Here is a 20,530-nt window from a genome sequence, read left to right as displayed (position 1 = left end):
TAGACATTTTAGGGCAGCTAGGTGGCATAGTGGATAAAGCACTGGCCTTGGAGTCAGGAGTACCTGGGTTCAAATCCGGTTTCGGACACTTAATAATGACCTAGCTGTGTGGCCTTGGGCAAGCCACTTAACCCCATTTGCCTTGCAAAAAAACCTAAAAAAAAAAAAGTAGACATTTGGGCAGCTAGGTGGCACAGTGGATAGAGCACCGGCCCTGGAATCAGGAGGACCTGAGGCACAGTGGATAGAGCACCGGCCCTGGAATCAGGAGGACCTGAGTTCAAATCGGCCTCAGACACTTAATAATTACCTTTGTGGTCTTGGGCAAGCCACTTAACCCCATTTGCCTTGCAAAAAAAAAAAACTAAAAAAAAGTAGACATTTACAATATTAAGCATCTCCCTCTGCTGTGTAGAGTTTTAATGAATGAAAGAAGCATTTCTTAAGGACTTCTATGTTGTGCTGGCTGCATTAGGCTGGAAGTTCCTTGAGGGCAGAGACTGTCTTTTGACTTTCCCTGTCTTAGTACTGTGCCTAAAACATAGGTGCTTAATAAATGTTAATTGGTTGATTTCTAGAGATGCAGATACTACTGTTTGGTTGTGTCCTACTCTTTGTGACCTCATTTGGGGTTTTCTTGGCAGAGATCCTAGAGTGGTTCATCATTTGCTCCTCCACCTCATTTTACAAATAAGGAAACTGAGGCAAACAGGATCAAATGTCTTTGCCCAGAGTCACACAGTTAGAAAATGTCTGAGGCCAGATTTTAAGTCAGGAAGATGACTCATAGCACAGACAGAACTCTATCCATTGGGACCTCTAGCTGCTTCCTTGGAACTAGGATATGTTTAATAAATATTGCTTAATTTCCAGAGATAAAAATACAATTAAAGATAATCCCTGCCTTCAAAGAACTTCCATTCTAAGAGAAAACTGTTTTGGTAGTGTTAATTTGTCTACCATTTTCCGAGGATTGGGGGCAGAGTACAGCTTGGCAAAGGCTATGCTTAGCCTTTGACTAAGGAATAGATATGATGAATTCCCAACAATCTTTTTTTTAGTTTTTGCAAGGCAAATGGGGTTAAGTGGCTTGCCCAAGGCCACACAGCTAGGTAATTATTAAGTGTCCGAAACCAGATTTGAACCCAGGTACTCCTGACTCCAAGGCCAGTGCTTTATCCACTACGCCACCTAGCCACCCCAATTCCCAACAATCTTAAACCCAGACTCCTGGGACAGGAGTTACCAATCACTAGTGTTTAACAATGTACAAAGGACTTTCTTTACAAAGTGCTGTGATGATGTTTGTCCTTCATTCTAGAAGAAGACCATGACACCAAGGAGGTGATGTTGTGACAAGCATAGGAACTGGATTTGAGTGAAGGGGTTCTGTGCTAAGTCACCACCCTCACTTTCTCCTCCAGAGTCTTCTGGAGGATATGAATCAGGATGACTAGAGATGGCCCTGGATGTGAGGCATGACTTGCCCAAGTTCACACAGTAAGTGGCAAGTGTCTGAGGCCATATTCGAACTCCTATCCTCCTGAGTCCAAGGCCATTTCTCTATCCATTGTGCCATCCAGCCTCTGTGAAAGAAGCAGTGATTGCCCCCAAGCAGAAAGGGGCAGCTCCTGCAGCTGAACCCTGACCTGTCCAGGGGATTTCTTGCCAAGGTTGTGGAGAAAGAGACTGTAACTTGGGGATTTCATTTCCATTTGGGAAAATTGGGCAAGAGGTTATCCCATAGAAACAACTTCTCTGTAGGACTGATATCCCAGAGACAGAGCTGGTATATCTGAATACAAACTGAGGCACATTTTTTTCTCTCTATTTTTATTGAGGTTTCTTTATCTTTGTGGGGTGGAGGGAGGATTATGTTTACTTTTACAACAATACTACAGTAGTAATGTTAAATAAATAAATAAAAACAACTCTACTATCTCCTGTCCTATAAACATTCCTCCCTTAATGTCAACCATTAAAACTGTACATAAAACTGTAATCAAGATGCAATCTTGATTAATCTAGCAATCATATTCAGCTTATCTAAAAGAATTGAAGAGGTCAAAGAGGAAGAAATATAAAAGACTACTGATGTAAACTATTAAGGATATATGAAACATGATTTTATTTTTAAAAAAAGAAAAATCTTTCCCATAAATCCACCCTTTTTTAAGTAAAAGGTATAATTTTTAGGATTAAGGCCAGAGATACTTCCCAATATAGAGATAGGGAGGCAAAGCAGAGGATAAATCAAAAAGTATCTAATCTACCCCTTCACTCATACACCCATACACACATAAGAGTGTGGGGCCACCAGGTGAATAGCGCAGAACCTGGAGGCAGGAAAACCTAAAGTCAAATTCTGACTCAGATACTTTCTAGCTGTATGACCCTAAGCAAGTCACTAAGCCCTGTTTGCCTCAGTTTCTTCATCTATAAAATGAGCTAGACAAGAAAATGGCAAACCACTCCAGGACCTTTGCCAAGAAAACTCCAAATGAGGTTAGAAAGCATCAGATATGACTGAGGAACATTGGAGTCATGACTTTGACTGACTTTAGTAGCTGTGTGACCCTGGGTAAGTCATTTCACCTCTATCTGCCTCAATTTCCTCAACCATAAAATGAGAAAATGATGATACCTACTTCACAGGATTGTGAGGCTCAAATGAGATGATAGATATAAAATGTTTTGCAAGCTTTTAAGAGTTATATAAATACTGCCTTTTATTATTAGGTAAATCTCAAAAAATGATGACACAAAGGTATAAGAAGAATTCTTATTCTTCCCCACCTTCAGAGCTGGACAGACCATGGGGTTCAGTGTCCAGTGGTTTGAGTCACTGTTACTCATTTCCCTCAGAAAAGAGTAAACATAACAAATGGGATAGATTCTGCCCTATCTAGCTTATTTCCCAGTCTCCATCTTTGTTTGTCTCCTAAGGGAACTTATTCCTCTGAAGTCCCAGCAATAATAGCAACAACAGTAACTCATATTTTGTATATCACTTTCCTGATAGATTACTCATAGATATAACCTCATAGATAAAAGTCCCAGTTTGCAAATAAATATCTAGACTTAGATGCCAACTCTATTCATCACTTATGTGATCTCAAACAAGTTACTGTATTCCTGTGTCCTCAATTTTTGCCTCTGTGAAAGACGATGGTTGGATCAGGTAATTTCTGAGGGTCCTCCCAGAAGTCCTGTGATCTCAAAGTCACAAAGCTAGCCAGTAACACAGTACCACTCAAACCCAGTCCCTACTCAGACTCTCCCTCCTGTTTGGATATTTCCATGGAGGGACTTGAACCCTGCCCAGTTTTACACATCTCCTCTTGGTTTTTCTGAAAGGAACAGAGAGTCTTGAAAGGACTTCCTGGGGCAGCAAGGTCTCCTGCAGTCTCCAACCACTGTGTCTGCAAGTTGGGGCTGGCTCCTCGCCTTAGTAAAAGTTCTGCCATAGAGCAATGACCCCTCTCAATGGCCAAATGCAAAGGGGTCTTATGGAGCCAACCAGCAGCATTGACCTCTGCTCCCTGATCTAGGAGGTAGTTAGCAACCATAGTGTCTCCTTCCAAGGCTGCGTGGTGCAGGGGTGTAAGATGCAGTCCATCTTGGGCATCCACAGCAGCTCCTCTCTCCACCAGCAACTGGACCACAGGAAGATGACCAGCAGCAGCGGCCCGGTGGAGGGCAGAGCGACCATGTTGGTCTGGAAGGTCCCCCTCGGCTCCATGATTCAGGAGCAGTTTAACTACCTGGAAATAGAAAAGAAAATGGGTGATTTTTGCTAGAAAACAAAAAGGGGTGAAGATAGGGGTGAGTACTTTTCTTTTTCAACTTCCTTTCAGCTTATCAATCTAGGGAGAACCCACAGCAGCCTCATCTTTCTCAAGAGTCACTGGCCTGATCTGTGAAAGACCCAATATCTTATCAGATCCTTAAGGCATACAAATGACAATCAAAATGAGAACTTTGTAGAGTCCTATTCCCTTCAGACCTGAAATAGAGAAAGGAGGAGACAAGAGACTAGGGTGCAAAATATGACTCACCATTGATCATCTCTATGACCTTGGACAGGTCTCTGGACCTCAATTTCTAACAAACCTACAAGTTCTAAATCCTACTTTCCTGGTTCCTCCAACCCACACAGCACCCTCCTGCCTCTGGACACCTGATACCAATTACTCAGCCTTTAATCATATCCTGTGCTGTTGTTCTAGCTGTTTCACCTGACTCAGTTTAGCAGCCAACTGGGACCTCTCCCAGGTCACAGGAATGATAATGATGGTAACAGGGAAGTTGGTGGTGATGGTTTATGTTCCTGTAATACTTTCAGGTCTACAAGCATTTGTTCAAATTCACAAGCATCTATTAAGTGTCTACTTTATACACGTCCCTATGCTAGATCTGAAAAAAAAAAGCAATTCAAAGTCAAAACAGTCCCTGCCCTCAAAAATCTTTTTGGGGAAGGACTTCCAACAACCACCCTAGAAGACAGGTTTGGCAAGAATTACCACCATTATAGAGATGAGGAAAACAGCATAAGAGAAGTAACCTCTGATGCCTCACTGCCTTTCCAGCCTAATCTCCTTTTCCTTCCTTATATATACCCTTTGTTGGTCAGCTGGACTCTGCCAAGTGCTGTATTCTCTGGCCTCAATGCCTTTGTTTGTACAGTACCTTCTACCTCTTAGGCCTCCCCATCTCCTTTTCTCCTTCTGACCTTTGCCTGCTGAATTCCTTCTTTTAAACTTTACCTCCATTACCTTCTGGTTCATGAAGCCTTCCTTGATCCTTGTCAGTAATGCTTTTCAGATAATATTTTATTTCAAACTTCCCTGTTGCTCTTTATCAGTGTCTTAAAATGATCTGTTGTGTCTTGTTTCTACCCCCTACCCTGAACTGTGGCAGGAGATGTCAACTTTCTATCTGCCTTAATGATTTACTTAAAATCACATTGTGAGGTTCCAGCCTTGAGTCTCTGACCTGTCTCCAAGATTAGTGTTCTCTTTCGACTATACCATATGGGACATTCTCCTTTCCCTCCCCAGAATAGCTGAAAGATAGTGAGGGGAAATAGACTCTGGTCTTTAACCTAGGGAGGTTATCATTTTAGTGAATTCTTAAAACTTTTCAATATTACTAAGTGAGGAGGTGTCCTGAGGACTAATATCCTACACCACTGCCTCCATACCTGGGAGATCTTCCCCTCTACTTCCTTCAAACCTCAGTTTCCATGTCCCTTCCTACATGAAGCTTTAACCGATGCTCACAGTAGTTAGTGACTTCTTGTCCTTGTAGATACTCATATGATTGTCTCCCCCAGCACAAATTGACCTCCTTGTGGGGGGAAAGGACCAATTCATTTTTGTCTTTGAATCTGGGACCACCTAATGCTTGGTACCTTGTGTTTTTTGATCAACTGATTATCTGATTCTCCCTGGACCTTAGGGTAGAGTGTCTAAGAGTTCAACCAAGCCCCAGTTACTCCCTCCTTCAGCCCCACCCTAGGGAAAGAGCAAAGGACAGATTACCCATCCCACAAGGTCATCTCCATTCCCAGCATCAATGACCCTTGAAAAAGCCTCTTAATCCTTCATTACCCCACACTATGTTCTCACCCAGCTGGGTAAACTTTTAGCCAATAATTAAATGGAGACATTCTCCCTGGCTGTAGAGGCCATGAACTGCAAATACATTTTCAAGACCCCCTACATTCCTAAATCATTTCTCCTGCTCTCCTTGTCTCCAGTGGCCCAGGGACCTCTCCTCACCTACCACCCACTTTGTGAACCTCTCCTTAGCTGGAAAGAACTCTAGAAGTGGAAGGACCTCTAAGAGATTTCTGGGAATACTTAGGGGGTAAAATGATTTATCCAAAGTCACATGGGCAGTTATCAGAGCCAAGATTTAATACTAGCTCTTCTGACTTGTAATCCAGGGCTCTTTCCTTTTGCTCTGCTACTCAAATAGCTCTCCCCACATTGTAATTCCAGAAAGCCAAAGGAGACAGAAGGAAGAGAAAAGGATTAGCATCTCCTCTTTCACCCTCAATGCCTGACTCAGAACTACTTCACACTGGCTCTTGACTACATAAAAGGACCCCTATGGGGGTTCTTCTAGGTTGGAGAATTGAGCCCAAGATGTCTCTTCTTTCCCCCCATCAGAGAAAATAGCATATCAGGAGTGGACTCACCTCTTGGTCCCCCAGGTCCGAGGCAATGGTGAGGGCCGTTGCCCCAGTGCTGTCTTGGGCATTGACGTCTGCTCCCTGGATCAGAAGGAACTGCAGGGTCTCCTTTCTCCCAGTCCCTGCTGCCACATGCATAGGACGAGGGCCTCCCGAGCAGCTGATGTCCAGGGAAATGCCCTGACATCTAAGAAGTTCTACCACAGGAATCTGGTTCCCTGCAGTTGCCCAATGGAGTGCTGTCCACCCATGAACATCTCCACTGGCAGCATCCAGGCCAAGGGTGAGCAGTCGCTGGACCAGCAGTAAGTGGCCCAGGGCGGCGGCCCAGTGCAGAGGAGTTAGACCTTGGCGAGTCCTGGCTGAAGCTGGTGCTCCTCGATGCAGGAGTAACTCAGTCACTTGGCTCTGCCCCTGCCAGGTGGCCCGGTGCAAAGCAGTGACCAGCTCCTCATCTGCTGCATCCACTGCTGCCCCATGCTGTACCAGAAACCGGACCAGAGGGATGTGGCCACTTCCCACTGCATGATGGAGCAGGGTCCGTCCTGCAGGATCCCTGGAAGGAACATTGTAACTAAGATAGCCCCTAGACCCTTTGGGTCCCTCCCCTAAACATGAGTCACAGGAAAGAATCTCAAGTTTCAGGCCTTGTTCCTTCCTCTTTGTCATTCATCCTTTCTTACCTTCGAGGATATATGTGGGTAGAAGTAGCACACTTAGGGAATCTTTGAAAATGATCCATCATCTCTGACCTCTTCAGGAGCAGACCCCCTCAACCTCTCTTACCCTTCATTCACTTTCTCTTTCTTTCTTCTTTCCTTCCTTCCTCCTCTCCTTCTTCCTTCATTCTTTCCCCCCTCCCTTCTTTTCTCATTTTCTCATTCTCTCCTGTCATCCTGATTCAAATCTGGTCACTGGACCCAGATGGTTCTGGAGGGGAAAGTGAGACTGGTGGCTTAGCCCTCCTCATTCAAATTCAGTTCATGTGTTTGCCATAGCATCACCTCCTTGATGTCATGATCTTCTTTAAGAATGAATGACAGCTCACCACCAATGAGGAGGAAATTAAAGTAATAATTCGAAATTATTTTGCCCAACTTTATGCCAATAAATTTGATAATCTAAGTGAAATGGATGAATATTTACAAAAATATAAGTTGCCCAGGTTAAATGAAGAAGAGATTAAATACCTGAACAACCCTATCTGAGAAAAAGAAATTCAACAAGCCATTATTGAACTCCCTAAAAAAAAATCTCCAGGGCCTGATGGATTCACAAGTGAATTCTACCAAACATTTAAGGAACAATTGGTTCCAATCCTATATAAACTCTTTGGAAAAATAGGGAAAGATGGAACTCTGCCTAACTCTTTCTATGAAACCAATATGGTGCTGTTACCTAAACCAGGAAGAGTTAAAACAGAGAAAGAAAATTATAGACCTATTTCCCTGATGAATATGGATGCAAAAATCCTAAATAAAATCTTAGCAAATCGACTACAACAAGTCATCACTAGGATAATACATTATGATCAAGTAGGATTTATTCCAGGAATGCAGCGTTGGTTCAATATTAGGAAAACTGTTAGTATACTCAATTATATCAATAACAAACCTATCAGAAACCTTATCAATAGATGCTGAAAAAACTTTTGACAAAATACAGCATCCATTCCTATTAAAAACACTAGAGAGTGTAGGAATAAATGGACTGTTCCTTAAAATAATTAGCAGTATCTATCTGAAACCATCAACAAGCATTATACTCAATGGGGAGAGGCTAGAGGCATTCCCAATAAGATCAGGGGTTAAACAAGGGTATCCATTATCACCACTACTATTCGATATTGTATTAGAAATGTTAGCATCAGCAATTAGAGAAGAAAAAGAAATTAAAGGAATTAGAATTGGGAAGGAAGAGACAAAACTCTCACTATTCACAGATGACATGATGGTCTACCTAGAGAATCCCAAGAAATCATCTAAAAAACTACTGGAAACAATTAGCAATTTTAGCAAAGTTGCAGGTTATAAAATAAACCCACATAAATCCTCAACTTTCCTATATATGACTAGCAAGAAACAGCAGGAAGAGCTAGAAAGAGAAATCCCATTCAAAGTAACCTCAGACAGTGTAAAATACTTGGGAGTCTATTTGCCAAGACAGACTCAGAATCTTTTTGAAAACAATTATAAAACACTTCTCACACAAATTAAATCAGATTTAAATAACTGGGCAAATATCAACTGCTCATGGATAGGTAGAGCTAATATAATAAAAATGACAATTCTACCAAAACTAAACTATCTGTTTAGTGCCCTACCAATCAAAATTCCAAAAAATTACTTTAATGAGTTAGAAAAAATTGTAAGTAAATTCATATGGAGAAATAAAAAGTCAAGAATTGCCAGGAGCTTAATGGAAAAAAATGCAAACGAAGGTGGCTTAGCACTACCCAATCTAAAATTATATTATAAAGCATTAGTCATCAAAACTGTTTGGTATTGGCTAAGAAATAGAGTGGTGGACCAGTGGAATAGACTAGGTGTAAAAGCAGGAGAGGATTATAGTAATCTGCTGTTTGATAAACCCAAAGAGTCTGGCCATTGGGATAAAAACTCCCTCTTTGATAAAAACTGCTGGGAAAATTGGAAGTTAGTATGGAAGAAACTTAGATTAGACCAACACCTCACACCCTTTACCAAGATAAGATCCAAAAGGTTACAGGACATAGACATAAAAACCAATACTATAAGCAAATTAGAAGATCAAGGACTAGTCTACCTGTCAGATCTATGGAAAGGGGAACAGTTTATGACTAAGGAAGAGTTGGAGAACATCACTAAAAACCAATTAGATGATTTCGATTACATTAAATTAAAAAGGTTTTGCACAAAGGACTCATTTCTAAAATATACAGAGAACTGAGTCATATTTTTAAAACAAAAAGCCATTCCCCAATTGACAAATGGTCAAAGGATATGCAAAGGCAATTTACAGATGAGAAGATCAAAGCAATCCATAGCCATATGAAAAAATGCTCTAAATCATTAATTATTAGAGAAATGCAAATTAAAGCTACGCTGAGGTACCACCTCACACCTCTCAGATTGGCCAGTATGACCAGGAAGGATAATGATCATTGTTGGAAGGGATGTGGGAAATCTGGGACACTATTACACTGTTGGTGGAGCTGTGAACTCATCCAACCCTTCTGGAGAGAGCTATTTGGAACTATGCCCAAAGGGCAACAAAAATAATGTGCATACCCTTTGACCCAGCAATACCGCTACTGGGTCTATACCCTGAAGAGATGAGGAAAAAGGGTAAAAACATTACTTGTACAAAAATATTTATAGCAGCCCTGTTTGTGGTGGCAAAGAATTGGAAATCCAGTAAATGTCCTTCAATTGGGGAATGGTTTAGCAAACTGTGGTATATGTATGTCATGGAACACTATTGTTCTATTAGAAACCAGGAGGGACGGGATTTCAGGGAAACCTGGAGGGATTTGCATGAACTGATGCTGAGTGAGATGAGCAGAACCAGAAAAACACTGTACACCCTAACAGCAACATGGGAGTGATGTTCAACCTTGAAGGACTTGCTCATTCCATCAGCGCAACAATTGGGAACAATTTTAGGTTGTCTGCAAAGGAGAGTACCATCTGTAACCAGATAAGGAGCTGTGGAGTTTGAACAAAGTACAAGGACTATTCCCTTTAATTCGGGGGGTAAAAAAAAACCCCAGATGTCTTATTGTTTGATCTGGTTACCTCTGAGAATTCTGTTCTCTTTAAGGATATGCTTTCTCTCTCATCACACCCAATTTGGATCAAGGTACAACATGGAAACAAAGTAAAGACTGACGGAGTGCTATCTGTGGGGTGGGGGTGGGGGGAGGGAAGCAAGATTGGGGGAAAATTATAAAACTCAAATAATATCTTTAATAAAAATTTTAAAAAAAAGAATGAATGACAGGGGCAGCTAGATGGCACAGTGGATAGAGCACCGGCCCTGGAGTCAGGAGGACCTGAGCTCAAATCCTGCCTCAGACACTTAATAAAGACCTAGCTGTGTGGCCTTGGGCAAGTCACTTCACCCCATTGCCTTGCAAAAATCTAAAAAAAAAAAAAAATGAATGACAAACATTATAGGAATATTATAGGAATTCCCCTCTACAATAAAATGTGTCAGAGAATATAGACTGATCTAGTGTAGCTCAAGTACCTTGGGGAGTCATGGGAAATGGATCTTGGAAAGGGGGGGGGTCTCTGAAACACAAAGCCTAGGATGCAACATGCATGTCAAAGTCAGCAGTTTGAGTCACAAATCACTCCCCTATGAATAAGGAAGGAACAAGTGCCTTCAATTAATTAGTAAGCATGTATTAAGTGCTGACTATAGCAGATACCATATCAGATACCAGATAACAGTACTGGGGAGACATAGATTCTGGAATGTTTGTCATCACTTGATCACTGAACCAAGTACACTGGCTATGGACTCCAGAGGTGAACTGGGGATCTAATCCCAAATCTGCTTAAGGCAGACTTAAAGATTGCCTCCTGGGAAGTTTTCATTGGTTAATTTTTTAACCTCTCTATCCCCAGAGCCCTCAGAGAAGAAAGAGTTGCTCAAGGAAGTCAAACTAATATTAGCCCAAAACGAAAACAATTGTTCAATGTGAACCAAAGGGGAGGAAAGTATATCATTTGTGGGGTTATGTATAGGTATGTTTTTGATTCAGGGTAAGAATATTTGTAAGGTTATTTTAAGATAGGGTAGAAAAGGGGTTAATAACTCACATTTCTAAAATATCTCACATATATATTATCTCCTTTAATAGTAGATGTTTAATACTGTCTGAATTTTGCAGCTGAGAGAACAGAAAGATGGGGACTTTTCTTAGGTCACATAATAAGTGTCAGACAGATCAGGATTTGACATCTAGTGAGATTTCCTTGGCCCCTCTGGCTACCTATAGCCACTGTGTGGTTGTGTGGACACAACACACTGTGTGATCTTGTGTGGACATGATACACCTTTGTGTGATGTGATGTGTATCAATAGGTGGGCTACATAACCTTCACGGAAAGTCAAACCCAAAGGGACTGACTTCCTCTCTCCATGGGTAGCCCCCAAGTCGTTCCAGGCTACCTAGGGAGGGTGCTTCCTCTTGGTCCTCGGGTTCCTAGGCAGGACTGGGATTCCCAGGAAGCCAGAGACTCCTGTGAAAATTCAGAGCGAGGGAGCTGAAGGCCAAGGCCAGTAATAAGAGGGAGGCCAGGGGGGCCACTTGAGCATAAGGCCTTCAGGCTAGGGTGCCTGAGGAAGGGCTCCATGACACTGCTCACCTTTCATTGATGGAGACCCCCTGCCTCAGCAGCTGCTTCATGAGGCCCAGCTGACCTCGCCATATGGCCTTGATCACTTGGTCTTGACCCCATGCTTTTGGGGCAGGAAGGAAGCTCAGAGGCTGCTCTTCCTCCTCCTGGGTCCTGGAGTCTCCCATCTCCAGATCCATCCAGTGCCAGCCCAGTTCAGCCTCCAATTCTCTCCGCTCCTAGAATGAGGACATGTGATAGCTAGCTTAGGTTTCAACCAGGACAAGGGGTAGCATAAAGAATTCTATAGTCAGAGTCACCCCCAACCCCCAAACCCACCCATCAAACAATCAATCAACAAAGAGGCCTACTGTGTGCTGGACATTGTGTCAGGAAAGTCCTGACATGTCTCCAATCAGAAACGGACCTTGGGATTGGCCTCCTAATCCATCACAGACTGCCTCAACTCTAGAACCAAACAAAGCCCTCAGCTTGCCTAAAGACTTGGTTTTGTCTCAACCCAACATGGAGGTCTGACCCTGGTCTCCCTCCGAACCCTTAAGCTAGTCCTAGGCCAGAAAATGGAACACCTGATAGAGAAGAGGACTACTGCAATCACGCACCCTCCAAGGTTGAAGAGCCCACTGCAAGGAGCTTCTCATCACTGGCTGACTTCCTCTCTCCATGGGTAGCCCCCAAGTCGTTCCAGGCTATCTAGGGAGGGTGCTTCCTCTTGGTCCTCGGGTTCCTAGGCAGGACTGGGATTCCCAGGAAGCCAGAGACTCCTGTGAAAATTCAGAGCGAGGGAGCTGAAGGCCAAGGCCAGTAATAAGAGGGAGGCTAGGGGGGCCACTTGAGGCTGTGGATCTTGTAGCCTCCCTCCCTCCCCTCACCCCACCCTACTGTTTATCCAGCAACAGGAGGGAGTCCCCAGGGTGATCCTGACAACCAACTCTCCTGCTGGTTCCTGGCTAAGGCTTACCAACAGACAGACCAGGCTCCTCCAGGAACAATTGCCGGAAGGGTGTTGTGGCAGTACTGTGACAAGCAGGGACATGCTAGTTAGGCTTCTTATTTCCCCTAAGGTGCCCACTCCTCCCCCACTCCCCTAAGGAGGATTAAGCTTGACCCTTTGGACCTGGCCTTTTCTCACTCTCTGCCTGAATTTTCCAGGCCTCCAGAGGAAGGGAGAAGGGGACATTTAACTTTGAAACATTCGTACCTCCCAGCTCAGAATTCTCCAGGTCAGGGGGGGTTCCAGACAGCACCCAACATCTCTCCTTCCACCACTATCAACACCATTCTAGGTTCCCCAAGGTGGCAAATTCCTATTGCACTTCATTAGGAATACTCATATAAACAACTACAACAACCAGTTTATTTAAATTTAATTTAATTTAAATTTTCTTTTTAAAAAATTTCATTGATGTATTGGTTTTTGAGGGTTTGCAAGAAGCAATACAGTGTAATAGGTAGAGAGCTTCACTGACATCAGAAAGATCTGGGTTCAAGTCCCACCGACATAAGTTAGTTTTTTTGGGGGGGGTTTAGTTTTTTTTACAAGGCAAATGGGGTTAAGTGGCTTGCCCAAGGCCACACAGCTAGGTAATTATTAAGTGTCTGAGACCTGATTTGAACCCAGGTACTCCTGACTCCAGGGCCGGTGCTTTATCCACTACGCCACCTAGCCACCCCCATAAGTTAGTTTTACATCAGACCAAATCACTTAACTTCTTCATGTTCTAAGCAACTTCTAAGACTAAGCTGGCAGAGACTTGTGGTCCTCCATTGCTAAACAGAGTTTTTTTTTTTATTAAGAAGTTTCTCAGAACAATGAATTTACAGGTTCAGTCCTTATCTTTCTATCCACAGTTTTCTATCACTTTCATTTCTGAATATATTCCTCCTTCTCCCCAACATAGTAAGCGATATTTTGTAACTAAGCTTTTTAAAAAGAAAGAGAATAGGGGCGGCTAGGTGGCGCAGTGGATAAAGCACGGGCCCTGGAGTCAGGAGTACCTGGGTTCAAATGCAGTCTCAGACACTTAATAATTCCCTAGCTGTGTGGCCTTGGGCAAGCCACTTAACCCCATTGCCTTGCAAAAACGTAAAAAGAGAGAGAGAGAGAGAGAGAGAGAGAGAGAGAGAGAATGGGGGCAGCTAGGTAGCACAGAGCACCAGTCCAAAGTCAGAAGGACCTGCATTCAAATTTGACCTCAGACACTTAATACATACTTTGCTTGTGTGACCTTGGGCAAGTCACTTAACCCTACTGACTTCCCAAAAAAATAAAAGAAAAGAAAGAATAGAACAAAAACAATTTAGCAAAACTAATCAATACATCACTCCTACAGCATATACAGTATTCGTCACCCATCGTCCCCAATATTTTACAGAAGGGAAGGCATGTATCATCATATCCATTTTATTTATGGAAACTGAGGTTCACACTTGCCTAGGGTTTTAAACTCTACTCTCCTGAGCCCTGGAGCAGAACCTGTCACTTCATAGGTTGTCCTGGTTCTGTTGCCATCTCTTTCACCAATGATGGGATCAAAGACCTGAGCTGTAAATTGCCCCCAAGGTACCAGTTAGACTAGATAAGTCATCTAAGGTCAAATAGAGAGTTAGGTCATGGCCAAGATTTGAACCCAGGTTATCTGGCTTAAAAAACAGCACCATTTCTACTGTACTATTCTTCCTCCCATTGACATAGCCAGACTTTCTACTCTTTATACATGTTCTCTTGTAAACTCATCTACTCCCATGGATTAGACTAATAGCTCTGATATTTTTTTTCAATTATTTGTAAAACAGTTTTTTTAAAACATTCATTTTAAAAATGTTTTGATGCTGAGATGAGCAGAATGAGAAAAACACTGTACATACTAACAGAAACATGGGGGTGATGATCAACCTTGATGGACTCGCTCATTCCATCAGTGCAGCAACCAGGCACAATTTTGGGCTATCTGTAATGGAGAATACCATCTGTATCCAAAGAAAGAACTGTGGAGTTTGAACAAAGACCAAGGACTATTACCTTTAATTTAGAAAAAAAAGTTATTATGTAATTTTACTATCTCATACTTTATGTTTCTTCCTTAAGGATGTGATTTCTCTCTCATCACATTCAACTGAGATCAATGTATACCATGAAACCAATATAAAGACTAACAAAATGCCTTCTGTGGGGGGTGGGGGGAGTAAGTAAAAATGGGGGGAAAATTGTAAAACTCAAATAAAATCTTTCTAAAAAAATGTTTGGAATTCCAAATTCTTTTCCTCCCCTCTCCCCTCATTGAGAAGTCAAGCAATTTGATATAGGTAATATAGGTGCAGTCATGGTTATGTTTTATCAGCTCTCTCTGTATGACTCCCCAAGTCTATTTATCCAGCCCTTGTCTCTCTTGAGCTCCATCATCTGTTCAACATTATCTAGATGAATCATAGGTATTGCAAGCACAATCAGTCCAAAATGGAACTGCTCTCCTATGCCATTCCCCTCTCTTACATGCCAACTCCCTTCCCTTCGTCACTTTCCTGTTTATGTCACGGGTATCATTATCCATCCAGTCACCTAAGATCAGCAACTAGGGGTCATTCTTGACTCTTCCTTCTCTTGTTCTCCACAAGCAATCCATTTCCAACTCTACCACTGTGACATCTCTTACATTCCTACCTTTCACTTGCCCATCACTCTACTTCAGGCCCTTGTAACTTCTAATCCATACTATTGGTACTCTTCCCCTACTCCATCTCCCCTCTCTTTAATCTGTACTCCACACAGAAGCCAAACTGATACATCTGAAGTAAATATTTAGCCTTGTCTCAAGAAGACTCAGTAGGGGCGGTTAGGTGGCATAGTGGATAGAGCACTGGCTCTGGAGTCAGGAGTACCTGAGTTCAAATCCAGCCTCAGACACTTAATAATTACCTAGCCGTGTGGCCTTGGGCAAGTCACTTAACCCCATTGCTTTGAAAAGTCTAAAAAAAACATTAAAAAAATGTTAAGAAGACTCAGCAGCTTGCTAGTGCCACCAGGATAAAAATACAATATAAGTCTATGTCATTTAAAGTTCTTCCCAATATGGTGTAAACCTGTTTTTCTAGGCTAACTTCACATTATCCCCCCCTCATGTTCTCTTCATTCCAGCCAAGCCGCCCCATTTCATGTTCCTCATCCTTATCATTCCATCTCCTCCATTTGTTCTTTTGCATCAGTTTCTTGCAAGGCTCATCTCAGGTACCGTTTCCTACTCAGAGCCAATACTGCTCCCCCTAAATTGATACTGCTCTTCCTCTGCCTGAAATTGCTTTGTATTTATTCACATTATGGGCTTTTTATGTTTATTGACCTGTGTTTATATCCATCCATTAAAGTCAGGGATGATTTCATTCCCCTCCACCTAGAACAATATATAAAAACTAGTTGCTTGTTGAATTGAATAACTTTCTAGTCTAGAATGTCTGAACCTAAAATATGCTGGGGCTCTCCATCCACCAGAGACAACTAGGTGGGACCACAATGCACAGAGAATGGGGGGGGGAATGTCTTGTCAAACCCAGCCTCAATATCCTGATTATCTGTATGACACTGGGAAAGTCACTTAAGCTCTGTTTGTCTCAGTTTCTTCAACTGTAAATGAGGATAATACTATTCCTTACCTCCAGCATTATTGTGAGGTTACTTTATATATCTTTTTATTTACTTATCCTCCCTCCCCTCCTCTAGAATGTAAGGATCTTGACAGCAGGGGTGATTTCATTTTTAATTTTAGAAGCTTAGATTTAGATTGGCATCTAAAACAACTCCTGGTTCAGAAAAGACATTTAATAAATGTTCAGCTTTTGGCTCCAGCTCGTGGTGGTGAAGGTGCAACTTCTTTCGGTCGTCCCGAATCCGGGTTCATCCAACACCGGCAGCCACCCCGCAGCATCGAGACGGAGCCTCCACCTTCTTCGCCGCCATGCCTCCCAAGTTTGATCCTAATGAAATCAAAGTCGTGTTTTTAAGGTGCACTGGTGGTGAAGTTGGTGCCACATCAGCTCTGGCCCCAAAAATTGGTCCCTTGGGTTTGTCTCCAAAAAAGGTTGGTGATGACATTGCCAAGGCAACTGGTGACTGGAAAGGGTTTAGGATTACAGTGAAATTTACCATTCAGAACAGACAGGCCCAGATTGAGGTGGTGCCTTCTGCCTCAGCCTTGATCATCAAAGCTCTAAAGGAACCTCCTCGAGACAGAAAGAAGCAGAAAAATATTAAACACAGTGGAAACATCACTTTTGATGAGATTGTCAACATTGCTAGACAAATGAGGCACGATCCTTGGCAAGAGAACTCTCTGGAACTATTAAAGAGATCCTTGGAACAGCCCAGTCTGTGGGCTGCAACACTGATGGCAGACATTCTCATGATGTCATTGATGACATCAATAGTGGAGCAGTGGAATGCCCAGCATTATGAAGATTCATCACTTCAAAGCTGGAAATTGTGGAGGTTGTGACAAATCTGATCAATGGATAGAGTTTGGGCAACTTTCCTGGATTTGAGCTCCTCAGATAATTTATTGATTTATTATATACTCCTGGAGGCAATCTGTGTTGTCACTGTGATATGTGTGATTTTTACATTGAATCATGGGAGTTACCACTGATTTCCCACACTGATTTAAAAGTGAAATACATAAAGTTCAAAATCTCTTTACGGTCATCACCATAATTGAATGCAATGAACATAAGAAGGTCCATACATTTTAAAATGTCCTTTTTTAACTTGAAGTTTCAGATATTAGAATGCTTAAAATGCTACCAATTGTGATGGTTACCTTTCCACAAAATATTAAAATAAACCAATGTTTATCAGAAAAAAAATAAATAAATGTTCAATGAATTATATTGAGCTTGGAAGAAATTGAGTCTGAGAAGATGGGGGACAGGACTACATTGAGTAGACATATAAAAGTTTAAAGCTCAGACTCCTCAGAGATTCCCTACACCAACAAGTTTCCTCATGCGGTCAAAGTCTTAGGAAAATAGGCTCCCTTACCAGGGAAGATTTATATGAACTGATGAAAAGTGAAGTGAACAGAATAGTGTACACAGTGGCAGCAATATTGTAACAGAGATCAACTGTGAATGGCTTAGCATTTTCAGCAATACAATGATTCAAGATAATTCTAAAGGACTTATGAAAAATGCTATCTACTCCAACAAAAAAAAAAACTGATGGAGTCTGAATATAGTTTGAAATATGCTTTCTTAAAATTTGGGGGGCTATTTTTGGGGGGTTGTCTGTATTTTCTTTTGCAACATGGTTAATATGGATGCATATATATTGCCTATATAGAATTGTTTGCTTTCTCTGGGAAGGGTTTGGGGAGGAAAGTGGTGAGGAAAAGAGGAAAAGAATCTTTTTTTTTAAAAATGAATGTTGGGGCAGCTAGGTGGTGCAGTGGATAAAGCACCGGCCCTGGAATCAGGAGTACCTGGGTTCAAATCCAGTCTCAGACACTTAATTACCTAGCTGTGTGTCCTTGGGCAAGCCACTAAAACCCATTTGCCTTGCAAAAAAAAAAAAAAACCTAAAAATAAAATAAAAATAAAATTAATGTTAAGGGGCAGCTAGGTGGCACAGTGGATTGAGCACTAGCCCTGGAGTCAGGAGTACCTGAGTTCAAATCTGACCTCAGACATTTCATATTTACCTAGTTGTGTGGCTTTGGGCAAGCCACTTTATCCCATTGCCTTGCAAAAACCTAAAAAAAAAAAAAAAAAAAAAAAAAAAAAAAGAATGTTAAAAATTGTCTTTACATGTAATTGGAAAAAATTATGAAATATTTAAGAAAAGAAAATAGTCTCCCTTATGACTTTCTAGTCAGTCCTGTTGTGCTTCTAGGAGGACAGAGGAACCAAGAGATAATCAGACCCTCAAATTCAATGTTCAGCTCTTAGAACCTCTAACCCAGTGTTCATGTCACCAGTCAAAGTTTCCAATTAATTGGGGCATTACAAACTACTTGAAAGAGGAAATGGATATAAATATTGCAAAAGGTCCTACCCCTAAACAAGTCCCATGCCAGAAGGGCCACCACACCTGTTATAGTTACAATTCAACCTTGCCTAAGATAAAAGGTGTGATTCTGCATATATACACTAGGTGGCAAAGCAGCTTTGGGGAGCAGAGAAAGCTTGGAATGAGGTATTCCTATCAATTCATCACCTAGGATTTTTTTTTTTACCTAGGATGTTTTTAATGAAGTTTAAAAAGAAAACATTTAATCATGCCTATTGTCTCTCCCACACAGTTATTTGGCCTTCTCTGCCAAAGTTTCCCTCCCAACAAAGAAAACTAAGCAAAAATATTGGATTCTGTCCTAATGGATCTGCCCACACCACCTCTCTGCTTCCTTTGAGGGAAGAGGTATATTTTATTTTTTCTTTTCTGGAATCTTCACTGATTTTTTTCATTATTCAGAGTTTTGGTTTCTTTCAGCAATAATTTCACTTAGAAAGTTTCAATCATTGTATTTATAATCCATCTGGTTCTATTTATTTCTCAGGGCAACAGTTCATACAAGTCTTCTCAAATTTCTCTGAATTCCTCATGTCTTCATGACCAATAAACAAATCATTGTCTTCATATACAAAAGCTTTTTCAACAATTCCCTCAATTGATAGAAACTCACTTTGTCTCAGGTTCTCTGGTACAAGATAAGGCTGCTCCCATCAATTGGGGAATGACTGAACAAATTGTGTTAGATGAATGTAATGGAATACTATTCTTTTTTTTTTCAATTGATATTGAATTTTGTTTTTCCGAAGAAAGAAAATCATGAGATAGGAAAGAAATACATAGAAATTTTAAAAAAAAGTAAATGTAGTATTCATTCAGATTCTAAAGGGGTTTTTTGGTTTGGTTTCTTTTTCTTCCTCTGGATGGGGATAGCATTGTCCATAGCTGGGTCTCCTAGGGTAGTCCTAGGTCTCTGAACAGCTGAGAGGAGCTGCATCCATCATTGTGATCAATTCACAATGTTGTTGCAAATGTGTACAATGTTCTCTTGGTTCTGCTCCTTTCACTTAGCATTAGTTCCTGTGATTCATTCCATGCTTTTCTAGAGTTGAACCATTTATGTTTTCTTATAGAACAATAGTATTCCATAACATTCATATACCATAGCTTCTTCAGTCATTCCTGAATTGATGGGCATCACCTCAATTTCCAATTCTTTGCCACTACAAAAAGAGTTACTATGAATATTTTAGAACATGTGGATTTTTTCCAATTTTTTTATGATTTCTATTTTTGCTCCCCCCCCAAGGCAATAGGGTTAAGTGGCTTGCCCGAGGTCACACAGCTAGGTAATTATTAAGTGCCTCAGGTCGTATTTGAATGAAAAGGAGGCTCTTTCCACTGCCCCACCTAACTTCCTCTGATTTATTCTGGATATATAGGCCTAGTATTGAAATAGCTGGGTCAAAGGGTATATTCAGTTTTATTGATCTTTGGGAATAGTTCTGTGGGAAAGAATCAAGTGTTTTGCTTACACAAGGGTGAGAAAGGGTATTGCCTGAATCTTATAGATATCTGTGAAGATAATACATTACAAAAGCCAGGATGTCTGGTCATTGTGGAAACTGAAAAGATGCCAGTCTGTTCTACAGGAAGCTGAAAGATAGATGAAGGGAAAGGTAATTAGAAAGGAATTTGACTAAATTTGTGAGCTAAATGAAGCCCCTCACCAGACTTCAAGTCACCTTTCTGGGAGGAGGGGGTGAAAGTTGTGAACTTGCTCAAACCTGTGAGCCTGCTTAATGAGGGGAGGGTGTGTCCTAAGAATGTACCTATGATGATGAGGACCTATCAGGACTCAGAGGGGGAGAAACAGGGGTCTTCTATTATATAATCTTGCATGTTATAAGGATTTGGGGTGTCTCACTAAGGGTCACCCATATCTTGCAAGAGCCATTAATAAATGGATTAATTCTTCCCACACTCCAG

The 20,530-nt window shown here is 41.5% G+C and overlaps 1 protein-coding gene and 1 pseudogene across 1 annotated transcript; one reads left to right on the top strand and one right to left on the bottom strand.

The window, feature by feature from the left end:
* Positions 1-1,684: 1,684 nt before the first annotated feature.
* Positions 1,685-12,404, bottom strand: ANKRD65 (ankyrin repeat domain 65). The gene is made up of 4 exons (XM_074192485.1): positions 12,150-12,404; positions 11,557-11,765; positions 6,206-6,755; positions 1,685-3,764 (listed from the first exon to the last, which is right to left on the bottom strand). Exons 1-4 carry the CDS (start codon positions 12,210-12,212, stop codon positions 3,267-3,269), a joined length of 1,320 nt encoding a protein of 439 aa, XP_074048586.1. The 5' UTR covers positions 12,213-12,404; the 3' UTR covers positions 1,685-3,266.
* A 3,978-nt stretch (positions 12,405-16,382) lies between these two features.
* LOC141491497 (large ribosomal subunit protein uL11-like) lies at positions 16,383-17,057 on the top strand (annotated as a pseudogene).
* The last annotated feature ends 3,473 nt before the right edge of the window (positions 17,058-20,530 follow it).

The sequence above is a fragment of the Macrotis lagotis genome, chromosome 1 (genome assembly GCF_037893015.1).
Source record: "Macrotis lagotis isolate mMagLag1 chromosome 1, bilby.v1.9.chrom.fasta, whole genome shotgun sequence".
NCBI classification, from domain to species: Eukaryota; Metazoa; Chordata; class Mammalia; order Peramelemorphia; family Peramelidae; genus Macrotis; species Macrotis lagotis.
The sequence above is the reverse complement of the archived record's forward strand: the minus strand, read 5'-3'. Positions and strand labels throughout refer to the sequence as shown.

Excerpts from the sequence above, each read along its gene's own strand:
- ANKRD65 (XM_074192485.1), bottom strand. The coding sequence starts at position 12,212 with ATGGAGAGAGGAAGTCAGCCAGTGATGAGAAGCTCCTTGCAGTGGGCT. Across the intron at positions 11,766-12,149 it reads GGGCTCTTCAACCTTGGAGG|GAGCGGAGAGAATTGGAGGC; the intron begins GTGCGTGATTGC and ends TCCTCATTCTAG. Across the intron at positions 6,756-11,556 it reads GGGGTCTCCATCAATGAAAG|GGATCCTGCAGGACGGACCC; the intron begins GTGAGCAGTGTC and ends TGTTCCTTCCAG.